The sequence below is a fragment of the Pelodiscus sinensis genome, chromosome 3, assembly GCF_049634645.1.
Source record: "Pelodiscus sinensis isolate JC-2024 chromosome 3, ASM4963464v1, whole genome shotgun sequence".
Lineage (NCBI taxonomy): Eukaryota > Metazoa > Chordata > Testudines > Trionychidae > Pelodiscus > Pelodiscus sinensis.
The window spans coordinates 77,576,578-77,603,444 of NC_134713.1; the positions used below are offsets into that span (position 1 = coordinate 77,576,578).

At 42.2% G+C, this 26,867-nt stretch overlaps 1 protein-coding gene across 7 annotated transcripts in view; it reads left to right on the top strand.

Annotated features, from left to right (window-relative positions):
* Positions 1-26,867, top strand: part of ARMC2 (armadillo repeat containing 2) — a 110,468-nt gene that overhangs the window by 61,977 nt on the left and 21,624 nt on the right. For all 7 annotated transcript variants that reach the window (XM_025184720.2, XM_075923085.1, XM_075923086.1 and 4 more), the window contains 3 exons: positions 8,492-8,637; positions 14,573-14,672; positions 25,282-25,600. In XM_025184720.2, the coding sequence (XP_025040505.2) occupies positions 8,492-8,637; positions 14,573-14,672; positions 25,282-25,600 (565 nt within the window). The remainder of the gene's footprint in view (positions 1-8,491; positions 8,638-14,572; positions 14,673-25,281; positions 25,601-26,867) is intronic.

Below are 26,867 nucleotides of genomic sequence, written 5' to 3' on the forward strand. Positions count from 1 at the left end.
TTGTCATATCTGGGAAAGGTACTCAATGTCCCAGACTTGTATCTTTCCTGGAACTGGCAAAGAGCTCTGTGTAGTTCAAAACCTTGGCTCTTTCACCAACAGAAATTGGTCCAATTAGATGTTCCCTCATCCCCCTTGTGTCTCAAATTACCTACAATTATTTCAGTTTTATCAATAAATTAATTTGCATATTAGTAACTGTGGCATCATAAGAGGCAGTTTGGTAGGAGTCTTGGAATAAGAGTGATTTCTATTCCCAGTTTAGTTTGTGTGGAGTAAATATGGGTATGAAAGAAGGGCCTAGATTTGGACAGAAATTGGAAAAGATGAGGAAGAATGATGTACCAGCGTACCAGTTCCCAGAACCGTCCACTGACTTGAACTGACTTTTTTTGAATAGGGAAGGGAAAGAGGTAGAATGAGCCTGAATTTGTTTTTCTACCCACACACTTTTTGAGTACTCAAAAATCCAGTTTACCCTTTCTTTGAAAACAGTATGATTATCAAGAGAGCACAAACTTTTCTGGTGTTAGTGCTAAATCTGCCAACAATCTGCATAAGGTATCTGAGATTTGAATATTTGTGTTGAGCAGAGAGGGACAGAAGTTTAACTACAAAACCTGTTTTTTAGAACCAGAATTACAAGAATGGCGCAGGAACAATGTTTGTATGTTGTATAGATATAGAAAGTGCATACTGATGGAATCTTAACAAGAAAAAAAAATCAAAGAACGTCTAATGGTAAAAACAATGTACAAATTCATTTTACCTCTTGGCACCAGTAGGTCTGAAGTCCCCATTACTTTTCACTAATGCATTTTGCTTTGTGCTGAATTTAGAGAACTTCTTAGTTTTGATGCCAAAAAGTTAATTGTGAATGTGCTACAGGATACTGTTAAAAGTCAACAACTGTACTGTGGCCTATACAACTTCTGATGTTTTCACGATGGCTACAGATCTAACAAAGTTTAAAACCACAACATGGATTAACACTGGATTGGCTGTTTCTAAAATTATTTGACATTTTATTTGGAGAAAAAAACAACATTGGCATCTGGACAAATTGTTGTTATAAACACCTATTCAGATCAGACTTACTATTTGCAAACTATCTGCTCACATTTAGGGTGCGTCTACACAGCAGGGCTTAACTTGAAATAAGCTCTGCAAATTGAACTGTGTCAATTGTGTAGCTTATTTCGAAATTGTAAGCGTCTTATTTCAAAATAGAGCACTCTTCTTCCAACCTCCCTTACTCTTCATACAGTGAGGGTTACAGGAGTCTGCGTAAAAAGTCCTCTAGCTCAACAGTATTTCGACACTATTTTGAAATAACTGCCTGCTGTGTAGATGGAGACTAAGTTATTTCAGAATAATGCTAGTTATTTTGAAATAGTGTGCAGTGTAGACGTACCCGTACAGTGGAGAAAAACAGTTAAGTGGATTTACCTCAGTAACAATAACAGAGTTTAGCACTGCCTAACTATACTGGTACAGTAGTAGTCAATTGAAGTGGAAATATTATTCAAAATGTTATTCCTCTAAAATTATTATAGTCCTACTATTTATCTTATATTTCGGAACAAGTTTTCCACATTTCTAATGTTGTTTTCTAATTCCTTGTTTTAGTTAGGACATAGGGACAATAAGATAACTGCTTTTGTTGCCTCTACCAAGTGTGTGAAATTTATTCAGATAGTAGTAAGTTTAATATAAACTATTCACATTTTACACTGTGCTGTGGATATTTTCAGAAATGCAAAGGTGCTTATCATATCTCTTGATTTGCTTCTTAAAGATATTTGAAACTCTTCACTGTTCTTTAAATGTTTATCCAGACTGTGATCAAAGATCACTAAAAATCTTACACAAGTTTCTTGGCCAACTCATCAGCAATTCTGTGGCCTTCCTTGTCTTTGATTTTTCAATGATGACTGAGGTCTGATTCTGAGTTAGAATGAATTAATCGCATATTTTAATGCATCAAAAACAGTGATGTAAGGAAATAATGTATTTAATACTAATAGCAAAAAAATACATTTCCAAGGAAAAAATTAAAAGTAGCTTTACCATTGCAAAATATTCATAAGTGGTATATAAGGTGAGTCAAGCCATATTATTTTAAACCTAATTCATAGATTATCCACATATAAAATAGATATGCTACTCTTTGCCTCATCTAGCTATTGGGAGGTTTTCCTGATTACAATTTGTAAATATTCCCAAGGTTCTTGGATGAACAGTATTTACAGAAGTTCTTGCTTTTTTCCTTCATAAATTCATAGTGTATGTTTCAGTATGAGTTTGTCAGTATTGGAAATCTGCAGCTGATCAGCTTTATCTCACTTGGCAGGCTGGAGGAGGTGTCAAGCAGAAACTACATTCTAATGATTTGTAGAACCAAATTGTATGCACTCCCGCATAAATCATGATATCCTTTTGAAATATTTATAGCAATTCTTGTATTACCTGTGATACCTATCTGGATAGCCCGTTCTAGACGGAGGCATTTAATTTAGAATCTTCAACTCTTTGTAATATATTTTAATAGATTTCATAGGGAATAGCTTGGTTTATTTTTCTAGATGTAAATGCTTCCACTTGTTGGAGTAAGAGGGTTATATCTTTTTATAGACAATTTTAGTTATGGGATCCATCAGCTTTTATCCCATATTTTTGAAAATCCATTGATACCAAGCAATTAATGGTGACAGAACTCAGACCCGCAGGTTCTAAATTAAGTACTCTTTCATAAACTGCGACGTTTAAAACTAAATGCAGTACTGAACCAATTAAGTGAAATAAAACAATAATATATTGAGCCAATTAAGTGTGAATTAAAACTCTGGGGGCAGAATTCACACTGAATGGCTTCTGTGCACAGTCCTCTAACATGCCACCAAATAAAGTGCTATAACAGTTTAATGTAAAGGTTGTATTAAAAAACAAAACACCAACACACAAACACAGGACCAATCTAGGATAACATCTGCTGAATTCTAGTTATACTTCATAGATGAGACAAGGCAGAACAAACCACAGAAACCGCATGGGCTTTACCTACCTTCTAGATTATAACACATAACAAACAAATGCTTATCACCGATTAATTTCAGTGTATTGTACAAGTCTTCAGAAAGAGAGAAATATTCTCTAACAACTCTGTCTTGGTGCAATATTTTAGGAAAAGTTGTTCATCTAGGAGTGAACTACATCAAGGAAGGACTACAAGTTTCCAAGACAACTAGCAAGTGGTCAACAAAAAAAGCAAAGTAAAACTGAATATTCACATAAGTGTTACACCCGATGAAATTTAATAAATATGTTTGATTTGATATGCCAATACAGTGGTTGTTTAAAACAATACAGTAGGTAGAATGTTCTCAGACAATTGCTTATCCTGGGTGGTGGTGTTCTCCATTTTTCCATAAATATCATATATATAGTAGCCCAATGTCTGAGTGTCTGTAATGCTGAAATGCTGGCTGTTCCCTCTGAGTGGCGCTGTTGCCTGAAATGCTGGCTGTTCCTTCTGGGCGGTGCTGTTTCCTGAAATGCTGGCTGTTCCCTCTGGGCAGGAAGTGCGGGACCCAAACGGTCGCTTGTGCCGCTTGCTCCCCCGTGGCAGCCTGGTGGAGCAGCGCAGAAGTCAGCTGAGCGCCACGGCGGGAGGGGCAGGGGGGCGGGGCCTGGCCGTGTACATCACCACCCCGCCCCCCTTCGCCTCCCGCCGTGGTGCTCGGCTGACTTCTGCGCTGCTCAGCCGGGCCGCTGTGGGGGAACAAGAGACTGTTTGGGCTCCATGCTCCTCATGGCCGTTGGGGCTCCGCAGTCCCCGAGTGAGAGGTAGGAGGTGGAGGAGAGACAGAGAGAGAGAGAGAGAGGCAGGAGGCGAAGGAGAGCTGAGAGAAAGGAGGGGGGGGAGGCAGCAGCAGGAGGAGGAGAGAGAGACAGAGCAAGAGGCTCAGGAGAGAAGACTGACGTGGAGGAGGAACCTGAATATCCCATCTTATGACGGGCTAATTGGCTAGTATACTTAATAATGGCTGAACAGACCGTTCCATTAAATGAGAATGTATTATATGTCTAAAGATTTCCTGATTGAAATCATGTTAAATAGTTTTTGTGCCTCTTTAGAATATATTCAACTTTAAATGCTCATTTTGGAATAAGGAAAATCCAAGGATTTCTTCTTGTATTTTCTTTAGTATAAATGGTCTGAATTTGAAATTGTCAATATATTTATATTCAAATAAACAATTATGCAGGGTTGCCTATATGACCCCATCAATTTAATACTCTTATCTCGGAGGAGAAACAATTAAAGGTCCTTAAAATATTCAGTCATCATTTCACTCCATTTTCATTGCTAGAAACTGTGTGTAGTATTTTATAATCTAAGCTCTTCAAAATAGATTTGTATCTCCTGAAAATACTTTGGCTTCATAAACTGAAGACACAATCTCTGTTTGGCTTTTATTCGTTTGGATGCAGATTGTGTCCCGTCTTACATATTAATTCTTTAATCTTTCTATCAAAGGGATTAAGGTTTTTAAATTTTACTGTTCACCAATTCATCTTAATTTGCTGCTAAAACTGGCACATGCAATTGCTGCCACAGTATAATTATGCATTGAGTGGGGGCTATATGAATTTGTTCTTAGTCAAATTATCTCTAGAAAATTGAGACGTGGATTTCCACAATACATCATAAATTCTATGTCTAATAAATAGGTGATAAATATTCTACATATGAATCAAGTGGGCAACTTTTTCAAGCTTAAAATTGTTTGTAGTCTTGTTTTAGCAGGAATATTGTTATTTCTCACAGTACATCCTTGGACTGTTTTTCTCGGTTTTCTCATTTTTAAGCCAAAGATGACAAGTTTTGTACTTTACAAGGGGCACTTCCAAGGAAAAGCATATACACTGAGGCTAAATTACAGTCAGAGTGATTGCTTACTTAAAATCCTGCTTCCTTTCCTAATCTGTCATAGTTTTAATGTGTATTTCTTAAGTGGTTGGTTCTTTTTATTCAAATTGGCTGCATTTTATTGAGGTATGAAATTATTCCTGTATGTACAAGTCATGAAGCAAGCAAGATTTGGCCAAGAGATTGTAAAAATCATGATAAAATGGCATCAAGAATGTTGATTATTAAATAATGTAAAAAATACCACAAGATACTAATGCTAAGGACTTGATTTAAAATGGAGAGAGCTTCGGTTAAACATTTAGGTGTCTGTTGTTTGTAATGGGAAAATACTTGTGTGGGGTACTAGCTCAAGTGTGGGGCAGTGCAGTCTCATTGCTCCAGTGGAAGTTCTGCTGCTGAGAATCCTCCAGTGTGAAAAATAAATGACCACTGATACACAGCACTATTTGGTGTACCCTCCTTTTATCTGCACTGGAAAGATTTGGTGACAAAAGTACTGTCAACATTCATAAGTTTCCAAAAGGAATGTCACCAAATCATGTTCACGCTTCTATCCTCGTGTCAACGTATTATGGCCACATTGTTAGCTCCCCTATGGACAGAAACAGCAAAGCAATGTGGGTCTGCATCCCACAATACCTGGTGTCTGCTTCAGTAGCTAGGCACTGTGTGAATGTGTAATGTAGTGCTAGGTTTTTGGGAATGAGAAAAATGTCCCATCAGCCACCTATTTGCTTCCCGGGACTTCTGGCTTACTTTCATGCCATTTGAATGACCATCTTTGCTGTACACTCCAGCATATGATGTGAGAAATCTTAGATCCAGACTTCTCTCCCATAGAATCATAGAATCATAGAATAATAGGACTGGAAGGGACCTCGAGAGGACATCGAGTCCAGCCCCCCGCCCTCAAGGCAGGACTAAGCTCCGTCTACACCATCCCTGACAGATGTCTATCTAACCTGTTCTTAAATATCTCCAGAGAGGGAGATTCCACCACCTCCCTTGGCAATTTATTCCAATATTTGACCACCCTGACAGTTAGGAATTTTTTCCTAATGTCCAATCTAAACCTCCCCTGCTGCACTTTAAGCCCATTACTCCTTGTCCTGTCCTCAGAAACCAAGAGGAACAAATTTTCTCCTTCCTCCTTGTGACACCCTTTTAGATATTTGAAAGCCGCTATCATGTCCCCCCTTAATCTTCTTTTTTCCAAACTAAACAAGCCCAGTTCATGAAGCCTGGCTTCATAGGTCATGTTCTCTAAACCTTTAATCATTCTTGTCGCTCTTCTCTGTACCCTTTCCAATTTCTCCACATCTTTCTTGAAATGTGGCGCCCAGAACTGGACACAGTACTCCAGCTGAGGCCTAACTAGTGCAGAGTAGAGCGGCAGAATGACTTCACGAGTTTTGCTTACAACACACCTGTTGATACAACCTAGAATCATATTTGCTTTTTTTGCAACAGCATCACACTGTTGACTCATATTCAACTTGTGGTCCACTATGACCCCTAGATCCCTTTCCGCCATGCTCCTTCCTAGACAGTCGCTTCCCATCTTGTATGTATGGAACTGATTGTTCCTTCCTAAGTGGAGCACTTTACATTTCTCTTTATTAAACCTCATCCTGTTTACCTCCGACCATTTCTCTAACTTGCTAAGGTCATTCTGAATTATGTCCCTATCCTCCAAAGAAGTCGCAGCCCCACCCAGTTTGGTATCATCTGCAAACTTAATAAGCGTACTCTCTATCCCAATATCTACATCATTGATGAAGATATTGAACAGTATGGGTCCCAAAACAGACCCTTGAGGAACTCCACTTGCTATCCCTTTCCAGCAGGATTTAGCACCGTTAACAACAACTCTCTGACTACGGTTATCCAGCCAATTATGCACCCACCTTATCGTGGCCCTATCTAAGTTATATTTGCCTAGTTTATCAATAAGAATATCATGCGAGACCGTATCAAATGCCTTACTAAAGTCTAGGTATATGACATCCACCGCTTCTCCCTTATCCACAAGGCTCGTTATCCTATCAAAGAAAGCTATCAGATTAGTTTGGCATGACTTGTTCTTCACAAACCCATGTTGGCTATTCCCTATCCCTATTCTCTCCCATGCTGTGTTGAATGTGATTAGTACATCATGCATTGCAGCAGAGCTACGTATTCACTTAGTATCAGAGGAAGAAGACTCGGATGCAGATGACAGAGACGGCAGATAAGTGGCATTGCATTTGGCTGTCCCAGAACAGTTGTGTAGAGTAGACGGTTGCTTTTGGGTTAGGGAAACCAGCACTGAGTGGTGGTATCACATTGTCATGCAGGTGTGGATGAAGAGCAGTGGCTACAGAACTTTCCTATGTGTAAAGCAACCTTCCTAGGGTTGTGTGCTGAGCTGGCCCCTGAACTGTGGTGCCAGAACACCAAAATGCTTTCTCAATAGAGAAGCGTATTGTGATTGCTTTGTGGAAACTGATGACTCCTGATATATTTGCAACTGAATGGTAGCAGTTTGGAGAGGTCTGTTGTCAGGGCAGCATTTACGCGAGTATGAAGGGAAGTAAATCACATTTTGTTGTACAGAATTGTGACTCTGGGAAATGTGGTTGACCATAGTGGCTGGTCCATTTGCTAAAATGGACTTTCCAAACCCTGGTGACGCAATCGATGGCGCACACCTTCCCATTATAGTGCTACCCTTCTCTCAGAGTACGTCAGTCAGAAAGGTTGCTTCTCTATGGTGCTTTAGGAACTTGTGGATCACTATGGACATTTCACAGACATAAATGTAGGGTGGTACGGAAAGGTGCATGGTACGTGCATCTTCAGAAGCAGTGGACTGTACAGAAATCTGCATGTTGGGATTTTCTTTTCAGACCAGAAAATTACAGTGGGGATGTGGAAATGGTCATAGTAATCCTAGGTGACCCAGCTTACCCGTTAATGCCTTGGTTCATGAAGCCTTACATGGAGCACTTGGACAGCAGTTGGGAATGGTTCAACATAAGCAGGGCTCCACAAATAATACAATTTGTATTATTGGGTGAGTAGATTGCAACCCAGAGGAGCTGGGTTCGGGCGATCTGCGCATGCGCAGAATGATCTGCGCATGCGCAGATCGCCGGACAGTGCGGCTGGCGAGCGGGGCTCACCGTGGTTTAGCGAGCCCTGAACATAAGGATGTTAAAATGCATTTATAATGTTAAACAAATATAATACATTTTCAGCTGTTACACGTTTACATGCTGGGGGGAGACTACTCCCTAATTTAAAAGCCAACTACTCATGTACACCAGCTCCAGCCTGCCCCTTCCCCATGCTGCTGCCTTTGATACAATATGTATTTTGATACTACTTAGTTACATGTCATACAATTCCTAATCCCTGATCTTACTCTATAGTGTTTGTAGAAGTCTTTTTTTATCAGTGTGCCAATTCTTAAAATGGTTTAGGTGACATCTGAACTCATTAAATTTTCAAAAGCACATGGAATTCATAATAGACAACTGTATAATTTATTAATTTTAAATGTTCTCTCTACAGCTGACAGCTACTTTGCGAAACTTAATTGACTTACCTCGTTCAAGATGCCAGCTCCTGTGTTGCAGTGCAGTTTCAGAGCTCTGGGTGGTGCTGGAGCAGCGTTTGAATGATAAAGATATATGTACCAATATTGTTAGGATATTCAGGTATGTGTGCAACACTGTTTTAATCCTCAAAACCTCCCCAATTTCTTGAAGTATGATCTTGCACCCATGAAAGTCAACACAGGCCGATCTTGCTATAAATCCAAGATATGTTCCAAAAAACTTGGATTTATAGCAAAACAATTTAAAGCGGAGAATCCCCCCCCCCCCCCCCCCAGCTGACTTCCATTTGCGCAAATTGTGTGGGTTTCGTTTTTGCACGACTTAGGAGCAGGGAATGGAGGAATGGGAGGCCTTACAACACATCAGTTCCTACAAACGTCATCGACTTTAGTGCGGAATGGATGTACACTGGGGTGACTTAAAATGAGGATGCCCTGTAATAGCTCCTCAGTTGACTTTAAAGGATGAATTTTGTTACGTGCACCAATATGGGAGTGATGTATTCATTCTGTACATGTGTGGGAAAAATTAGAGGGAACACTGCTTACTGGACTTGTGCTCTGAGAGTCTGCCAAAAGCTTCCCACTGTCCCACAGCCAACTTTTTGTCCTTTGGACAGTCAAGTTTATTAGACAGTCAAGTTTTCCTACATTGCACCATGAGCCAAGGGCTAGAGCAGCTACGTTTTGGGAGGGCACTAGAAAGTCTGGGATATGGATCTTTGGAATTGGTCTTATATAATGCAGTGTAGATGCTGTATCCCGGGTTAGGATCCAGGATTAAACAATTCCTAACCTGAGATTACAAATGAATGTATATCATCAAACCCTAATTCCAGTAAACACAAACCAAGGGACTTCAAACTCAAGTTCCTCTAATTCGGAGTTTACACTGCAGTGTAGACATAGCCCAAAAAAGTATCTTGTAGAATGTATGAGGAGCCCTTTGGGCCTCGTCTTTACTAGGAAATAAAGATATGCTCGTAACTCATCTTAGCTAACTCTAAGTAAAATCCTAGTGAAGACTGGGTGGTTTGTATTTTTGACACAAGTGAGCAGGTTGAGAGTTCAGTTTTCACACAAGCCAATCTGCCTTATCTTTACTAGGATTTTACCTCAAATTGAGAACATACGTTTTTCCCCTTAGTGAAGACAGAGCATCAAAGAGTTCTTCTTCGAGTGGTTGCTCATGTCCATTCGAATCAGGTGTGCGCACCGCATGCACCGTGTCTCTGGAGCGTTTTCTTTAGCGGTACCAGTAGTGCCGGCAGGGCGCTCCGTGGAGTGGCGCCGCTATAGCGGAGCATAAGTACCCCTGCCAGCGCTCCCCATCCTCAGTTCCTTCTTACCACCCGTGATGGTTGTTGGAGTGTGTGTCTCTCTTAGAATACTTAATGGTTCCCGTTTCTCTTAGTGTAATGTTTGTAAATAGTTGTAAATAGTTTTAATTAGTTAGCTAGCGAGTTCTTTGTTTCCTTCCCCCCTTCGGGGGTGAGGAATGCCAGGGCCGCAAGGCTTGCACAGCATGTGCCACCTTCATGCCTAAGAGACCCTCAAGATAGCTGCTTAAAGTGTTTGGGTGAGGGCCACTTAGCAGACGCCTGTAAGATCTGCAGGTTGTTCAAGCCGCGCACGAAGCGGGAGCGAGACTCGCGCTTGAAGCTTCTCTTCATGGAGGTGGCTCTTCAACCGGCACCGACTGGCCACTCCACGGTGCGTGGTGCACCGGCATCGACGCGGGACGCCCCATCCCATGCGCAGACTTCGGTACCGAGGGCTCTGCACCGTTCTCACTCCCCAGCACAGAAAAAACTAAAGGCTTCGCGGGGTAGGTCTCCGAGCCGGAACTCCAGGTTGGGCCTACACTGCTGCTACGCCTCGCCGGTGCAGATGTCTCCAAGTGCTGCTGTGCAGCGGAAGCGAGCCGGTCGACCATCCAGTCTGTCAGATACCCTCGCATCGTCCCTCGACGCCGTAGACTTTTGAGGTGGCGCAGAACTTGATTAGTCTCACTACCTCCCCTCCATCATCTGTTGAGGCGGAGAGGTCGAGGTCTTCTACACCGGGAGCCATGTTGGCACCAGTTTCTCCTCTGCACTGGTTGGATTGGCCGGCACCAGTCACGTATGCAGCGGGACTGTACCCTGTGGGACAAGTACCACTTGCCTCTATGTCATTGCCTGACTCGGCACAGGTTGCCAGGCCTCACCCGGCGCTTGGCTGGACTCAACCTCCCTTGGTGCTGGGACCTCTCCTGGAGCCGCTCTTAGCTGCGCCGGTGCCGTATTACTCAGGCCATGTGGTACCGACAGCAGTACCGGCACCGGGCCTCTTGCCCGGGGTGCCGGTACAGTCTTCGGCACCGCTGCAAGTTTCGACACCGATTCTAGTACCGGCTTCAGCCCCTTGGGCCATGCCGGTACCACCATTGCCGACGATGCCGATCCCTTCTAGGGCAGCCACCACAGCTCCGGCGCTATCAGTACTACCCACCATGGAGCCCAGGGTGGCACTGGTAGGAGCACCATCTCTGGGGCAGTTGGACTCTGCAATTCCGCGCCCGCAACTGGCACCAACCTCGGCACCACAGTCCACGTGCACTGTGTCAGCGCCACAGTCGGGCCCGAAACCTGTCTTTCCGGTACTGGCACTGGTACGACCTCACCGCACACACGCGGGCAAGCCGGAACCCATGGCCAGGTTAGCCCCCCCGATGGTAACGGAGTACTCGTCATCGGTGCCACCCTGGCCCGAGTCTGATTATTCTTCAGATTCGGATGTGGGTTCTTTCAGATCGGGGTCCTCGAGGGCGTCGTCATAGCATAGATCCCGTTCCCGGCACCGACGTGATTGTTTGCATATGCAACAGACTTGGCCGCCTCAGCCGCATTGGCCTTCCTGGATGCCATAGGTATACCATCAGTGGCAAGTTGTACCCCTCGGTTAGACCCCCTCTCCCCACTTGGGACCTTAACCTCGTGTTGTCTAGACTTGTGTCGCCCCCCTTTGAGCCGCTGGCCACATGCTCTTTGAAACACCTCTCTATGAAGGTTGCATTCATTGTAGCCATTACGTCGTCTCGCAGGGTCTCCAAGCTAAGGGCACTAATTGTAAACCCACCCTACCAAGTGTTCTGGGAGAATAATGCGAGGCTCCGTCCTCACCCAGCTTTTCTCACCGTTCCATCTCTCCCAAGAAATTTACCTCCCGGTTTTCTTTCCAAAGCCCCATGCCTCTCCTAGGGAGCAAGTGCTCCACTCCATAGATTCTAGGCGGGCGTTAGCCTTCTATGTCGATAGAACGAAACCCTTTCATAAGTCCACACAACTGTTCGTTGCTTTCGCGGACAGAATGAAAGGGCTCCCCATCTCGACCCAGAGGTTGTCCAATTGGGTCGCAGGGTGTATCGGAGTGTTATGTCTTGTCCGGGAAGGTCCTGCCCCGGGTTACAGCACATTCCACCAGGGTGCAGGCGTCCTCTGTAGCCTTTGGGGTGCAGGTTCCAATTGCTGAAATCTGCAGGGCAGCCACGTGGTTGTCAGTGCATATCTTTACGGCGCACTATGCGCTGACACAGCAGGCCAGGGAGGACGCAGGGTTGGGCTCTGCGGTCCTCAGCTCCGTGTTGTAAATGTGTTTGTTTCTCTGTACCACTTTGCACTTTTTTTCAACAGTTCTGTGTGTTCTGTTACTTGAATAAATATGTTTGGGTTGTTCAACTTTTGTGGACTTCTCTTTCTGGGTGCTCCGACCTCTCATCCGTGAAGTGGGGTTAGCTTGGAAGTCACCTGATTCGATTGGACATGAGCAACCACTCAAAGAAGTAAAGAATGATTACTTACCTGTAACTGTTGTTCTTTGAGATGTGTTGCTCATGTCCATTCGATTCCCTCCCCACCTCCCCTTTGTCGGAGTGTCCGGCAAGAAGGAACTGAGGAGGGGGGGCGCCAGCAGAGGTACTTATGCTCCGCTATAGTGGCGCTACTCCAGGGGGTGCCCTGCCGGTGCTACAGGTCCCGCTAGGGAAAATGCTCCGGAGACACGGTGCACGCAGTGCCCACACCTGATTCGAATTTACATGAGCAACACACCTAGAAGAACAAGAGTTACAAGTAAGTAACCGTTCTTTTCCCTATGTCCAAGCATAAACCTCAGAAGGGTTGATTGTAATATTGCAAATGCTGAATGGGGTGGAAAGTAACTTAAGAATTTTGCATGAGTTGAATAATAGGCTTTTGAGGAATTTGCAGAGAGTGTGAGGGCTGTAGAAATGAGTAATTCTGAGTTAAGATTTGAATTATGGTTTGCCTCTGTGCTGCTGTGATACATTCCTCATGCCATTGGCTGAAAGATTTACTGAAAAGCAATGTTGCCAGTGACTTAAACTCCTATGTCCAACAACTACTCAGCCTCTGCTTTGTCACTGACTCTTCTACAGGGAGCATGCCACAGAAAGCAGCTGCTTCTAAGTTCTGCCTTGCTTTCCTCTCTAGCCTTAAAAAAGGCAGAGCTTGACTCTTTGTGGTTTGCGTAGGATGGTTTCCATAGGTGCGCTAGGCAGGGAAAACACGAAACACTTCTCAGCCATAGTTCCATTGCTCTCTGCTGTCTGTGTAATCTGATCTCTGAAGATGAGACAGAGTTTTGGAATGTGTTATGTACCTTGCTTGCTTGGAGAGGGTGTTTTCTTTATTTCCTGGCAAATTGCCAAGGCTGTGAAGACAGTCGCTTTTCCTAGATCACGTCTGATCACAGATGCAGAAATAGATTTGTCTTGTTTAGAGTTCCTTAATTCTTCAAATATTTTCAAATATTAAATTTGGTAATTGCAGACCCCGATTCCTCTGCTATTATCAGGTACCATGGTGGTCATAAAACCAAATTAACTAGTTACCTAGAAGTTGCAAATGTAGCATAGAATATAGAAGTAAATACTGTTCTTTTTCCTGTAATGTTATTAGTCTTGCCATCTATCTTTTCCCAATGTGTAACATGAATTCTATACAAAGAACCTAGCTAACTTATGTTTTCAAATCTGTTTTAATTATTCAAATTTCTGGGTCCATAAATATTTAAAAATGTATTATAACTTTTTGTAATTCTACTTGATTCTGAAGATGTTTTCAGATAGAATATTAACTGGAAGCAAAGGGTTAACCAGTTAACTATATAACCATAATAAATGTAGGCCAAAGTATACTCTTGCTCCTCTTTGAACCATTAGGCTGAAAGGTACAGAGATACAGCAATCTGATGGACTATAACTTTGGGTCAGATGCAGGAAGAGAATGCTTTGAAAAGTGTGGGGAGGAGTACGGTTAAAGAGTAGCACCCCTAATGCCATATTGGGCACTAACAGGCATGCAGAAGAGATGATGTCCTGTCCTGGTCTCCACTTGGCTCCTCATGCTGTCTTGAGGCCAAAGGCCTCTGCTTATTACTTAAGGAATACTTTCAGAGGGGTAGCCGAGTTAGTGTGTAATAGGAAAAACTTAAAAAACAACAATTAATCTGGTAGCACTTTAAAGACTAACAAAACATGTAGATGGAATCATGCGCTTTCGTGGGCACAGCCCACTTCTTCAGATGACGGAAGAAATCATCTGAAGAAGTGGGCTGTGCCCACGAAAGCTCATGATATCATCTACATGTTTTGTTAGTCTTGAAAGTGCTACCAGACTATTTGTTGTTTTTTAAGGAATACTGATAGTTTTGGCATACATGCCTAGACTGGACACATGGATTGAGGGAGGTTCTTCATGCACTCTTCTTTTCTCTATTGTACTGCCACAGGAAAAGCTAGAATTTTGTTCATTGTGTAACGCATAACATTATAGTTGTTACAATGCATTCATTGGAATTCAGTATCATTCTCTTTATGTGTAACTGTCTGCCTGAATCTGTAATACAAGTACTAGCATTTCATTCTGTGTTGCAAAATGTTACTTTGAGACTTGAAAGTAGATTTTTTTTTTTATTTTCCAGAAGAAATAAAATGATGTCTTCATTTATATTATATTTTTGTATGTTTATAGCAAACTATCTTCCTACAATGATTGCTGTGCAGCTCTGGCAGACTACTCCAGATGCTATGTCTTATTTTTAGCCCTTCTAAACAAACACCAAAAGAAGCAGGTCAGTGGTTTTCATCTCCTGCTTTTTATATTTTAATCTGATGATGTCTCTCTGTTGTATGTATGTAAGCTCATTTTCAATGACCTACTTTCAAGCACATTTACAAGATAATAATATAAAATAGTTAACAGCATTCTATATTGAGGAAACGGAATCATTTAGATTAGGAGGGCAACACAGAGGACAGACAGTTGATTAACTTGTCTATCCTTAGTGCGCACACAAGTTATCCTCTGACTACTTTTTCCAAGGTTTTTAGTAATAGTAATTTTTTTTTAAAAGCAAATGGTCTATCAAATAGCAAACGTTTTTCCATATTTAAAATTGCTTAACTTTGACAAACTCCACACTTGTTAAATGTCCAAACAAAGTATCTAAGGGTACATCTACACTGCAACAAGTAATGAGGTACTCAGATAATCTTGCTGAGAAAGTGAGCGAGTGAGAATGAGAAAGTGAGCAAGAGAGATGCTGCAGTTGAATTGTAAAAGAGCCTACTAATACCTAAGAGCAGTATTGGCATTTCCTCTGCTTTGAGACATCTCAATCCTATAAGATGCTGATTTTTTTAAAATCTGTTTAATTTATTTTGTCTTCTGTTGTTTTTATTTTCAGTGATGAGTTTCAACATTTATATATGGATTCTCTATTTTAAAAATTATTTAAGTTAATGTAACTTTTTCTCCTCTATCCATACGTTTTTTTATTATTTTAGGTTTTTTTGTTTAAACTCCCTTTTTAAATACAGTAGTGCCGGAGACCCTTCAAAAACATAAAATTACGTTTAAAAAAACCCAACAGCACACCAGTTTAAGAAGTGATTATGAAGATTGGTAATTAGAGGAAAAAATCTTCAGATTTCTTGGCTGAGTTCTTTGTCTCTCTGGGTATGTCTAGACTACATGCCTCTGCCAACAGAGGCATGTAAACTAGGCTTCCCGACATAGTCAAAGAAGCCAAGATTTATATATCCCCGGCTTCATTAAAATAAGCATGGCCGCTGCGCTGTGCCGGCTCAGCTGATCGTCAGCACAGCGTGCAAGTCAAGACGCGGATCGGTTGTCAGGGGAAGCCTTTGTAGACCGCTCTCTTATGCCTCGTGAAATGAGGATTACAGGAACAGTTGACAAAGGCTTTCCCTGTTGACCAATCCGCGTCTTGACTTGCACGCTGTGCTGACAATCAGCTGAGCCGGCACAGCATGGCGGCCATGTTTATTTTAATGAAGCCGGGGATATTTAAATCCCGGCTTCTTTGACTATGTCGGGTAGCCTAGTTTACATGCCTCTGTTGGCAGAGGCATGTAGTCTAGACATACCCTCTGTGTGTAAATGTTCTAGATATATAACAGATATAGTATAGCAACTCTTCTTAAATTCTCTCTTGTATTATTACCTTGTGCTTAGAGAAAAGATTTTCCTGGGACAAACATTCTGAAAAATCCCAAGGGACTCTTTATGGTGATTAATCTAAACAGCCACAGAGGGTCAGTCTTTCCCTACAGTGTGATGACTGATAATATGCCTGGCTAACAGCATGCATAATTTAAATATAAATAGTGATAATGTTTGTTTTTTTTCTAAAGACATGTTGTAATAGGAAGATTAAAAATATATCAATTAGACCAGGGGTTCTTAACCCTTTTCTTTCTAAGTCCCTTCCCCCCATCATGCTATCAAAATTCCATGGCCTAATTGTGCCACAACAGCTTGTTTCTCCACACATAAAATACTGGGCTGGCATTAAGGGGTAAGAAGCAGAGTAATTGCTTGGGGCCCATGCTACAAAGCTAAATTGCTAAGGCTTTCAGCCCCAGGTGGTGGGATTTGGAACCTGGGCTTCAGCCCTGGTTGGTGGGGCTTCAGCTTTCTGCTTTGGGACCTAGCAAATGTAAAGCTGGCCCTGCTTGGCAGAGGCCCTGAAACCTGTTTTTGGCCTCTCACAGTTATTTAGGCATAATCATTGGTAACTGCTTTAAACTAAAAGATCATATTTTCATTCCTAATGGCTGTAGCTAAGAGAGGGAATACAATTTTTGGAGTATTCGCATGATTGCAAGGAAGGTGTATAGGTATGCCTCTGAATGCAAGACTATTACGGAATACTGTGTCCATACTTCAGAAAGTACACTGAAAAACTGAAATGAGTTTAGAGGGGAGCCACTAAAATTAGAGATATGGAAAACATGTCGTATAGTGAGATTTATTTAGGTAGTTGAAGAGAAAGTTGAGGGATGACTTCGTCTGCTAATAGGCAACCCTTTAATCTAGCCCAGGGGTCTCCAAACTTTTCAGCCCGAGGGCCGCATTAACTATCAAACAGCAGTTCGGGGGCCGACTACACACTTGAGGTCCAAATAAAAAACAATCAAAACATGGATGTTGTTTTTAATTATTTATTTAATATTATTTTATTCAGTTATTATTTAATAACACATTCATACACTACACATGAACACCTGTATTAGTGTGAATGGTGAAATTGTTTCCTGGATGCCAAAATAGCAGACATTTCTGGCTTTAGATTTGTTGTCCCTAACATCAACAGTGACCTGAGATTATCATCGGACAAGTTTGTTCTCAAATTGTTCTTCACGTATTTCATTCTTGAAAATGTTTGTTCACACAGGTATGTTGTTCCAAAGATTGAAAGGTACCTTGATGCAAAAGTTTTGACATTAGGAAAGTCTTCCTTGGGCAAAAACTGGTAAAAACCCACCAGTCCTATTTTGAACTTGTCCCTAAGGAGGTCATTTGCTTGCAACTCAATGACTTCCAGCTGCAGTTCATCTGGGCAACTGGCCACATCTGCTTCAAATGGGTTTTGAAACAATCTCACTTCTTCTGCCTTTGAATCCAAAAAGGTCTCCACGGGCCGGATGAGAGGGCCTCGCGGGCCGCATCCGGCCCCCGGGCCGTAGTTTGGAGACCCCTGATCTAGCCAAAGAGGCATAATGAGAACCAGTGATTGGAGATGGAAGTTAGATAAGTTCATACTACAAATAAGGTGCAGATTTTTAAGTGAAACAGTAACTTTCATTTTGGGTTATTTCATTTTCTGATTATTTCTGATATTTTCCTTGAATTTTCACTTCAGGCTGTGTCCTAATGTGTTTGGAAAAATTCCCTTATAGCCTGACATGGCTGCTGTTTGTCTTCTGGGCAAACTGTCAGGCCTTAAGGAGAGCTCACTAATATCGTCTTTCAGAGAATACTTTGCAAAGCAGAAGGGCAAAGTGAAGTGTAAATGTACTCCATCTGTACTCAGTACTTGAAGTGAATCTGGTCAAAAGGGATCACAGACCCAGCAAATAAAATTTCAGCGACTTGAGCTGCATCATTGAGAGATGCACCTTTTATTCCCGTTGGGCAGGGAGTGGGGAACTCCATCTAATTGGCTGCTTTCCCTACTTGCTGCCTATGGGGTGTAAGTAGTCAGGGTTTCTGCAAGAATCAGCAAAACTCTTCCTCCCTCTGCCCCCAGGAACTAAAATCATTCCCACAGGAGGGGATGCAGGAGAGGAAAAATTTAGCTATAGACAGCTCCATTCCTGTTCTTCCTCTTTCCTCTGGAGCAGGGACAGTTTCTCTGCTTTTCTTTTCTCTCTCTCACTGAAATATCTGGCCTGGGAAGGAGGGGAAAGACTCTTGCTGCAACCTCCACACTAGTCCTCAATGAACGGGGGGTGTAGGAACTGCAGGAAGTGAGGCTGGGTGTAGCAGAACTGATGTAGAGGCTGGAGGGGTGCAATTGATGGGGGACAGGCAGATCTTAAGTTGTTTTAATTTTTATACAAATTACAAACCATCCACTTTTTTCAAATCACTTTGAATGCTACTTGTACTGCAGGGGGGGATTCACCCCTGTGGAGGACTGGCAGAATTACCACCACCCTCTGTTAGGGTTGTGAAAAATTAACCAATTAGCATCACCATAAATGGGTAATCCTTACCAGTTCCAGTTAGCTGGTAACTGGTAGGGACTGGAGCAGTTCTTCTTCGAGAGGTCCCTGTGGATGCTCCACGTTGGGTCTTGGTGCTGTCCTGGTGCCTGGATCAGAGATTTTGAAGCAGTCCCAGCGGCAGCCAACCAGCGCATGCTTTCTAGTAGGCACTGCGCATATGTGGCCCGCATCCTCCAATTACTTCTCAACCGCCCTCAGCCTTAGATGAAGCTCTGCAGTTCCCAGCTTTTTTGATGATTCTGCAATACTTTAGATAGTTTATAGCTAGTTTCTTGTTATTGTTAGTGTTATTTAGTGAGCTTGGTAATAGTTTAAAAAAAAAAAAAAACCTTTTCTTTTACATCATGCTGGGTTCGCCAGGCTTCAAATGTTGTGCCTCCTGCAGAGAAGCAGTGCCCATTTCTGACTGAGACTTACAATGCGTCAGATGACAGGGGGAACAAGAGTTGCCCTCACTGCACCAAACTTAAGGCCAAGACCTGCAAAGACAGAGATCTGTGACTAAAGCTGATCTTAATGGAGAAGAGCCTACATCCTGACTCAGATCTGGGAGTACAACCTAGGGAGGTATGATCACCCCCAGGTTCTGCTCACGGCAAGAAGGGAAGTTCCTCAGTGCCTCACTGGAAGACTGCCGGCAAGAAACTGTTCCCCTCCAGTCAATTGGCTCACAGGTCTCGCATTAGCACATGATGCCCCTGGCACCTCAGGCATCATGGCACCACTGTCCGTTGCCACTTCTAATCACAAAGACTCCAGACAAAGCCTTAGTGCTGTACCAGTAATCTCTGCAGTACTGATGAATACCCCGGAACCATTGGATACACCACAGGTGTCAACTACAGCACCAATACAGAAAACCGTGGTACCACCACCATCGGCACCGATAGCAACACCTGTGACTTCAGTACCGATGGCCCCATATTCTGTCTCAGCACCAATGGCATTTGTCTCAATCTCAGTACCAACAGCACCAGCTTCCATGCACACTCTCGATGTCAGGTGTGCACTAGCTTTCTACTTGCTGAGAAGTAAACTCTTTAGGCAATCCCCTCAACACTTCTTAGCACTTAACAGGTTAAAGTGTAACCCATATTGAAACAGAGATTGTGCAAATGGATCACCGACTGCATAAAGTTTTGCTAAACCCTTAAGGGCCTAAAACAACCCTTAACTTTGACGGCTCATTCCATTAGGGCCATATCCTCTACCACCGCATACCTATGCCACGTCCCACTTTGACATCTGCAAGGTAGCCATCTGGATGTCTCAACTTACTTTTACAAAGCACTATGTGCTTTCCTATGGGCATGACGCCTCTGTGGGCTCTGCAGTTCTATCATTGGCCTTCCACAATATTCCAATGCCCCAGCCTCAACATGCTGATACTGCTTGTTAATTGCCCAGAGTGGAGCACCCATGGGGACCTCTCGGAGAAGAAGCGAAGGTCACTCACCTTGTGCAGTAACTGGAGTTCTTTGAGAAGGTGCCCCTGTGGGTGCTCCATGACCCGCCCCTCCTCCCCTCTGCTTTGGACCTATGAGGCCTTGGGGCGGAGAGGAAACTGGAGGGCGTGGGCCTCATGTACACGGTACCTACTGGAAAGCACACACTGGTTGGTGCTGCGCGTGCGTGGCCCCCTCAGGGACTGCTTCAAAATTTCTGATCCAGGCACTAAGACGGCACCATGACCCAGCATGGAGCATTCGCAGGGACACCATCTCGAAGAACTCCAGTTACTGCACAAGGTGAGTAACCTTTGTTCCCCACCTGCCATGGGCAGGAGCCTGCTCTAGCCCCACAGGGGGCCTGCCACAGACAGGTGCTGCTGTCATGCAAAACAGCCTCAGTGCAGTCCCCAGGCCAGATCCTGCTTAATTGATTAACTGGTTAAATGTTAGGGCAACCTAATGTTTAACTGATTAACCAGGAATTTTACATCCCTACCCTCCATCAGGGTTTGTACTTGCAGAGGAACAGCAAACAGTTTAAAGCCAGGAATACAATAGAATCCTTTGGTGGAATCTGAGTTCTATAGCTTGATACATGTTTCCTCTCAGAGACTGATACAGATGTCAAACACACCAAAAGTGGGCTTAGTCTTATGTCTGGTGATAGCACATCACATGATGTGGATTGAAAGAAAAATTACTGGATGTAAGCCAATTGTTCAGTCCTGGGGCTCAGGTCTGTGCTCTGGCCAGCATCCACCCTGTGCCCAGTCTGTGTAAGCCCAGTCACATAAAATAACCACTCCGTGGTCCCCTTCAAGCCCAGGCCCTTATTACAGAGTGGGAAAGTCAAACAAACTCTGGAGTGTTTAGGGGACCCCAGGCCTTAGCGCAGGGCAGGGCAGACAGTCAAAGCAGTTTGTAGTGGCAAAGGGGAGACTGCCAGGCAGGGACTGGGATTGCAGGGGGGATGGATGCAGGCCCTTCCTAGTACACTGTGTTCTGGCCTAGGGCCTTGGCAGTGTCAGGGCTGACTGCCACTGGGGAAAGCGGGGATCCGGCCTGCAACATGCTAACTCAAGATAGTACAGTCAAGTCAGCCTGACTCTTATCGGCTGCTGTGGGCCACTTTCAGACTCCCCTTTGGGGTTTACCTGATTCCACAGCCAGTCCTCAGGGTCATGAAGGTCTGAACCCTCAGTTAAGGTCAGCAGGATTTCCTCATTGGGTTGAGGATCCAGCAGTCTGGGCCAGTCCTCAGCGTATCTGCCAGGTCCTCAGCAGCTTCCCAGCTTGGGAGCATAGGGCTTTCCTCTGCTTCCTCGCGCGGCTGGGACCAGACTTAGCTCCTGGCCTAGGCTTTTGTACAGGTAGTCCGGCCCTCTGACTCAGGCAGGTAAAGAGGTGGGGGTAGGCTCGGCCCACCAGGGCTTGGAGAGGGATTCTTCTGCTTCTTGGTCTGAGTGGCCACCCCTGCTCACTACACAGGGTCACTTGCTACAAAATACTTTAGGTCAAGTTTATTTAGTCAAATGGCTTTCCCTTTTCTGCTTGATAAATCTGAACTTTTAATGATCTTTTCATCATTAATTTAAAAAAAAAAAAAAAAAAAAAAGCTTTATGAAGATCAGCATTACCAGTCATCTTTAAACACCAAAGTCTAATAAAACTGTTCTTTTTAGTTACTAATGTAAATCTCTGTCAAATTCTGGGAATTTGCAAATACGAATTCCTTTGTTGGAAGTGCAATGTGAAGGATAAGCTTTTAGACTTACCTGGTCAAAAGTATTTGTATGCCTAAATGGACAAATGTGCATGACCATTGTCAGCAAAATTCAATGTTAAAAGGTAATGAAGAGTATATGTACACTGTGCTTTTTGCTTTGTCAACTTTGTGTGTACATATTTGGTACTAGTGCACAATTACATATGTAGAAGTGTCCTGGGCTCTGGCTAGAACTTAAAAGAAACGGAACCTGATTTAAGAACGTAAGAATGGCTATACTGAGTCAGACCAATGGTCCATCTTGCCCAGTATTCTGTCTTTCAATAGTGGTCAATGCCCTATTGTCCATTCCTAGCTTCTGGCAAACAGAGGCGAAGTTGCCTTGGCTATCTTGGCTAATAGCCATTGATGGATGGACCTGTACTTCAGGAACTAACTTAGTTTTCTTTTGAACCCTGTTATAGTTTTGGTCTTTACAGCAGCCCCTGGTAAAGAGTTCCACAATTTCACTATGAATTATGTGAACAAGTACTTCCTTCCTTTTGTTTGCTTTAAAACTGCTGCAAGAACCTCTCATTCTTGTGTTAAATGAAGGAGTAAATAACATTTAAAACTTTCTCCAGACCATTCATAATTGTATAGACCTCTCTCATATTCCCACTTAATTGTCTCTTTTCCAAGCTGAAAAGTCCTACTCTTCTGGAATTTTTGGAATTCATGTATACAGATTATTTTATTTGACATCACATGCAGCCTGCAAATAAGATTTGGGTTCATTTTAGGGATAGAATCCAAGTTCTTAAAAAGAAATAGGTCACCAATCCTTAGCTCATAACAGATCAAATAAAGTTTGTCCCATCAGTACTTTTTGATAACTATTTCTTTATTTTAAACAGAGTGCTTTGTTACAAACAGGAATTATCGTGTTCCTTTGTCTTCAGTACTAAATATGTGTGTGCTAGTTTTAAATAGTATGTCTTACCTGTTGAAAATCATGTTTAGAGCCCTGCAAAGCAGCAGGTATCTGCATCCATAGATTCTTTCTCATTGTTTACCATCCTTACAGATCACTGATTGGATAGGGATCCCAATTATTTGTACACATGTAGGGCTCTACCTGGGTTGTGCAAATCAACCTGATAAATGCTTATTATGTATTTAGTTTATTTGCCAATATGCCTGAAATGCCTGCATGCTTTTTCAGTAAATAGTCCAGATATTTGATTATATGTTAGTTAGCCCCACCTACTGCTGATTTTTTTCAGATGTGCAAAAATCCCTCTTCTCTATGTACATTTATTCTTGTAACTGATTTGAAAGTGTCATTCTTCTATAACTCCATCTATAGCTGTGTAAACAATGATTTTTGTTTTCACATTAATGAGCTCAGTTGTGCATATGGTTTGCACATTTTTAAAAATTTAGCCAAAAATAGCATATAATTTCTAAGCACATAGTCACACCAGCATTTCTTGTATTTGACTGTGTTATTTATCCTCTGTCAGTGGATGATGATAAGCTTCTGCAGTACTTTTTAAAACAGGATGTGTTATTTTAAAAAGAAATGATACCTTATATGCTTGTTCAGTCTGTAGCATAGCTAAGATCATACTTCTCAAAATATCAGTTAAATTGATTGCTGTTCAGTACCTGTCTGTTCCCTGATTGGGTAGAACTATTGCTAAGCCGATACTGTTTTAACCAAAATTAGAAAGTCAGTATGAAGCAAGTTAAACTAGACTGCCTTCTTTTTTTACTTTTCACTTCTCTCTTCTGATTCATAAACTGTTTGTTTCAAATTCTTTTTAACCTTTATGGGAAGGCTTCCATTGAGGATGCAACAGCTTAGGTAAAAAGCTTCTAGATGATTACTTATAAAATTAAAATATTTATAAATATCTTGTGTTAGTGACATTCGAATGTTTGTAAAATAATTAATAGTGGGAGCAATGCCAGAGTCATACCCTGTAGAGCCCAAAGTTGAGGAGAGAGACTAGTTAGAGGTCATTTGATGGTGATGCCCTGCTCGAAGAATTCATTAGTAGTTGTGCTGAACTCTGAAGCTCATATTCTTGTCTTTGAACGTAGATGTATATGTATGATGCAGGGTCTTGTAGAAGTAGTTTAAAGGAGAAATTATGTGGAGGAACTGATGAGCAATTGATTAAATTGTAAAAAATATCTCTATCAAATAGTAATACATATACAGTAGCAAGTTGCCATTCTTTGAATGTCTCTTGATAAAGTATGAGTTTTATTTTTTGGTGGATTACAGGGTCTGAATGTGACTTCTGTATTTAATGAAAAACAACACATAGGGTATTTGCCAAAACAGTGGTTTAATGCAAGTACATTCTTGCTGTTGCAACAGAGCTAGTACTTGGACTCTCAGTTTTGGAAACTAGCTAGGTTTTGATGGAGACAGTGGTTTTCAGTAATTACATCTTTGGGAGTGAAAACAAGGAGAATTCCGATAGCTAAACCAGCCCACACTGTTTAATTAAAAGCCATTAGGAGTAGGGGGTATTGTTTTGAGATGCTAGCTGAGTTAGTCAGTTCTTGCATCATGTACATTGCTGTAACCCCATGGTTAAGCAAAGGCAATATGAAAGATGCAATATTAGGATTGGGAGGTCTGTGACACAGAAGACTAGACCTTTTTCATTGGGCTCTTGATTTTTTCCCTCCACTTTATTTAAAAGAGTAAATAAAAATATAGACACCAGCTGAACAAATTCAAACTGTTGGGTTTGTGCTTCCTAGTGCAAATCTGGTGACTACAGGAGCATAGCCATGGGTGGTCCTGAGTCCATGCACCCAGGTCCACCCCTGGTAGCCTGCCCAGCTCTCCAGACAGGGAGCAGGATCAGAACATGGGGACTTACCCTGCTCCACCCAGCAAGCCAGATGGGGAATAGGTCCGGGGTACTGGGAAGCCCTGGCACACTAACTTACCCCCCTTCCGCCCATTCCTGCCCACCCATCCTTATGCCACTGCGTGACACATCAATTGCTATAAAATGTTTCTTTTTCTAGGGCATCAGTAGCAGAGTAAAGTGCTAAATAGGCCCTAATGACTTTCAAAGCCACCCTCGGCTTATTTAGGAGACTGATTAAAGCACCACTTAGGCAACTAGAGTATCTACCTCAAGTGCTCTCCTGTTGTCCTATTGGATTATTGATCATTGATAGAAATAGACTACTTTTATTTAGGAAACCCCATAGTACCTCTGTGATACTAAAAATCTGTGCCTTTTGTTCAGTTTTTTTTTTATCCTCCTCCCTCAACTGGGTAATCAAATGCATTATCGAAGAGTATTTCCTTTTTTTGCTCTATTTAGTGTTCCTCCATTTACAGTGGAACTGCTTTTAATTAAATTGTGACATACATGAAATACTGATGTTTTTCAAACCTCTAACAACTTCAACTTTCTCTCCATCTAACAGAATTCATTAATTTTATTGCAGGATTTAGTTGTCCGCGTTGTTTTTATTCTTGGCAATTTAACAGCGAAGAACAACCAGGCCCGTGAACAATTTTTTAAAGAGAAAGGAAGTGCTGATACTCTGATATCATTGTTCCAAACCTACAATGAACTTGATTTGAATGCAAAAAAAGAAAAGCATGAAGGAGAACAAAATAAAACAAAACAAAAACATCCTTCAGAAGGAGATGATGTCCTTATAAAACTGATAAGAGTGCTCGCTAATCTCTCAATTCATCCTAGTGTCGGTGCTGCTCTAGCAGCTAACCATCATGTTGTGGCATTACTTATTACAGTGCTAGGTAAAGTCTGTATATTGTGTTTGTTTTTTCATATATTATTTTCATTCACTGTGTCAGGCAGGTACAGTGCTTCATTACTTCAGTGTTTGTTTCTGGGAGAGTCTTAATTAAATCTTCTGTATTATTGAAATATAAAAATATATCTGATAATGTTAATTGCAGTATGTAAATTAATTTATTTTTACACTAGCAGAAGGCATGCAAAGGAGCCTCGTGCACCGATAGAATTTATAGATCAAATTATTAAGAATAGACAAGACTACACAAAGGGCTGGCAAAAAGGAGGGAAAATTTTCTTTTAAACACGTCACACTGAAAACTCATACAGTGAGATTGTGTTCTTGTCCCTATCCTAAATAAGCAGAGGATTTTTTTAAACACAAAAATTTTATAATTCTGGACCAGTTTCTACAAACACATTCTGCCTTGATATAACAGACATAATCTGCAAAACTAACATGCCAGTATATTTTAAACACTATGTACAGAACTCCCCTTGATTTGTACAATAAAGAGCTTGGAGGATAGAGCTTGCATTGACACTTCTGAGCTACTTGCTGCTGCTAGTAACTCTAATTCAGAGGTGCAGAATCTTTTTTGGGTCAGGGCTGTTTACCCACAGAAAATTCAGTCATGGGCTGCACACATGTGAGAAGTGAGGGTAAAAACCCTCACTATAGCCCCCAAATGAGAAGGAGAAAGACATTTCCCTTGCATCCCAGAGCCTAGGGAGCCCCAGCCTAGAAGATTTTGTGTGCTTCAGCACCACAGAATGACAGCGGGGGAGACTGGTGCACCAGCGCAGGTTCTCCAATGCTGTGTGTGGCCCTGAGCCTTGGGCTGGATCCAGGCAAGCCGAGGGCCACATCCAGTTCCTAGGCCTGAGGTTCTCTACCCCCGTTCTAAATCATCTTGCCGAAAAATGGAATAGTTTGGCATACTAGCAGCATGATGCCTGGATCTATAAATTATTTCCATCCTGCTTTTTTATATAGATTTCAGAGCAAGAACAATTTCAATAGTGACAGCATTCACAAAGTGTTTATTACAAACAACTTGTTGAGTGTGCTGTAGCTGCAATACAAATATATTAAGAATAGAGGCAGCTACCAAGTAGCCTTCAAACTAAATACAATCTTGCTGTACCACACAGTATTACAGTAGTACCTCAGTTTTGAACCCCAGAGTCACTACTTAACTGGTCAAACACCGCATTTGGAATCGGACGGACACACTTGGGCAGCAGCAAAAACAATACAAATATATG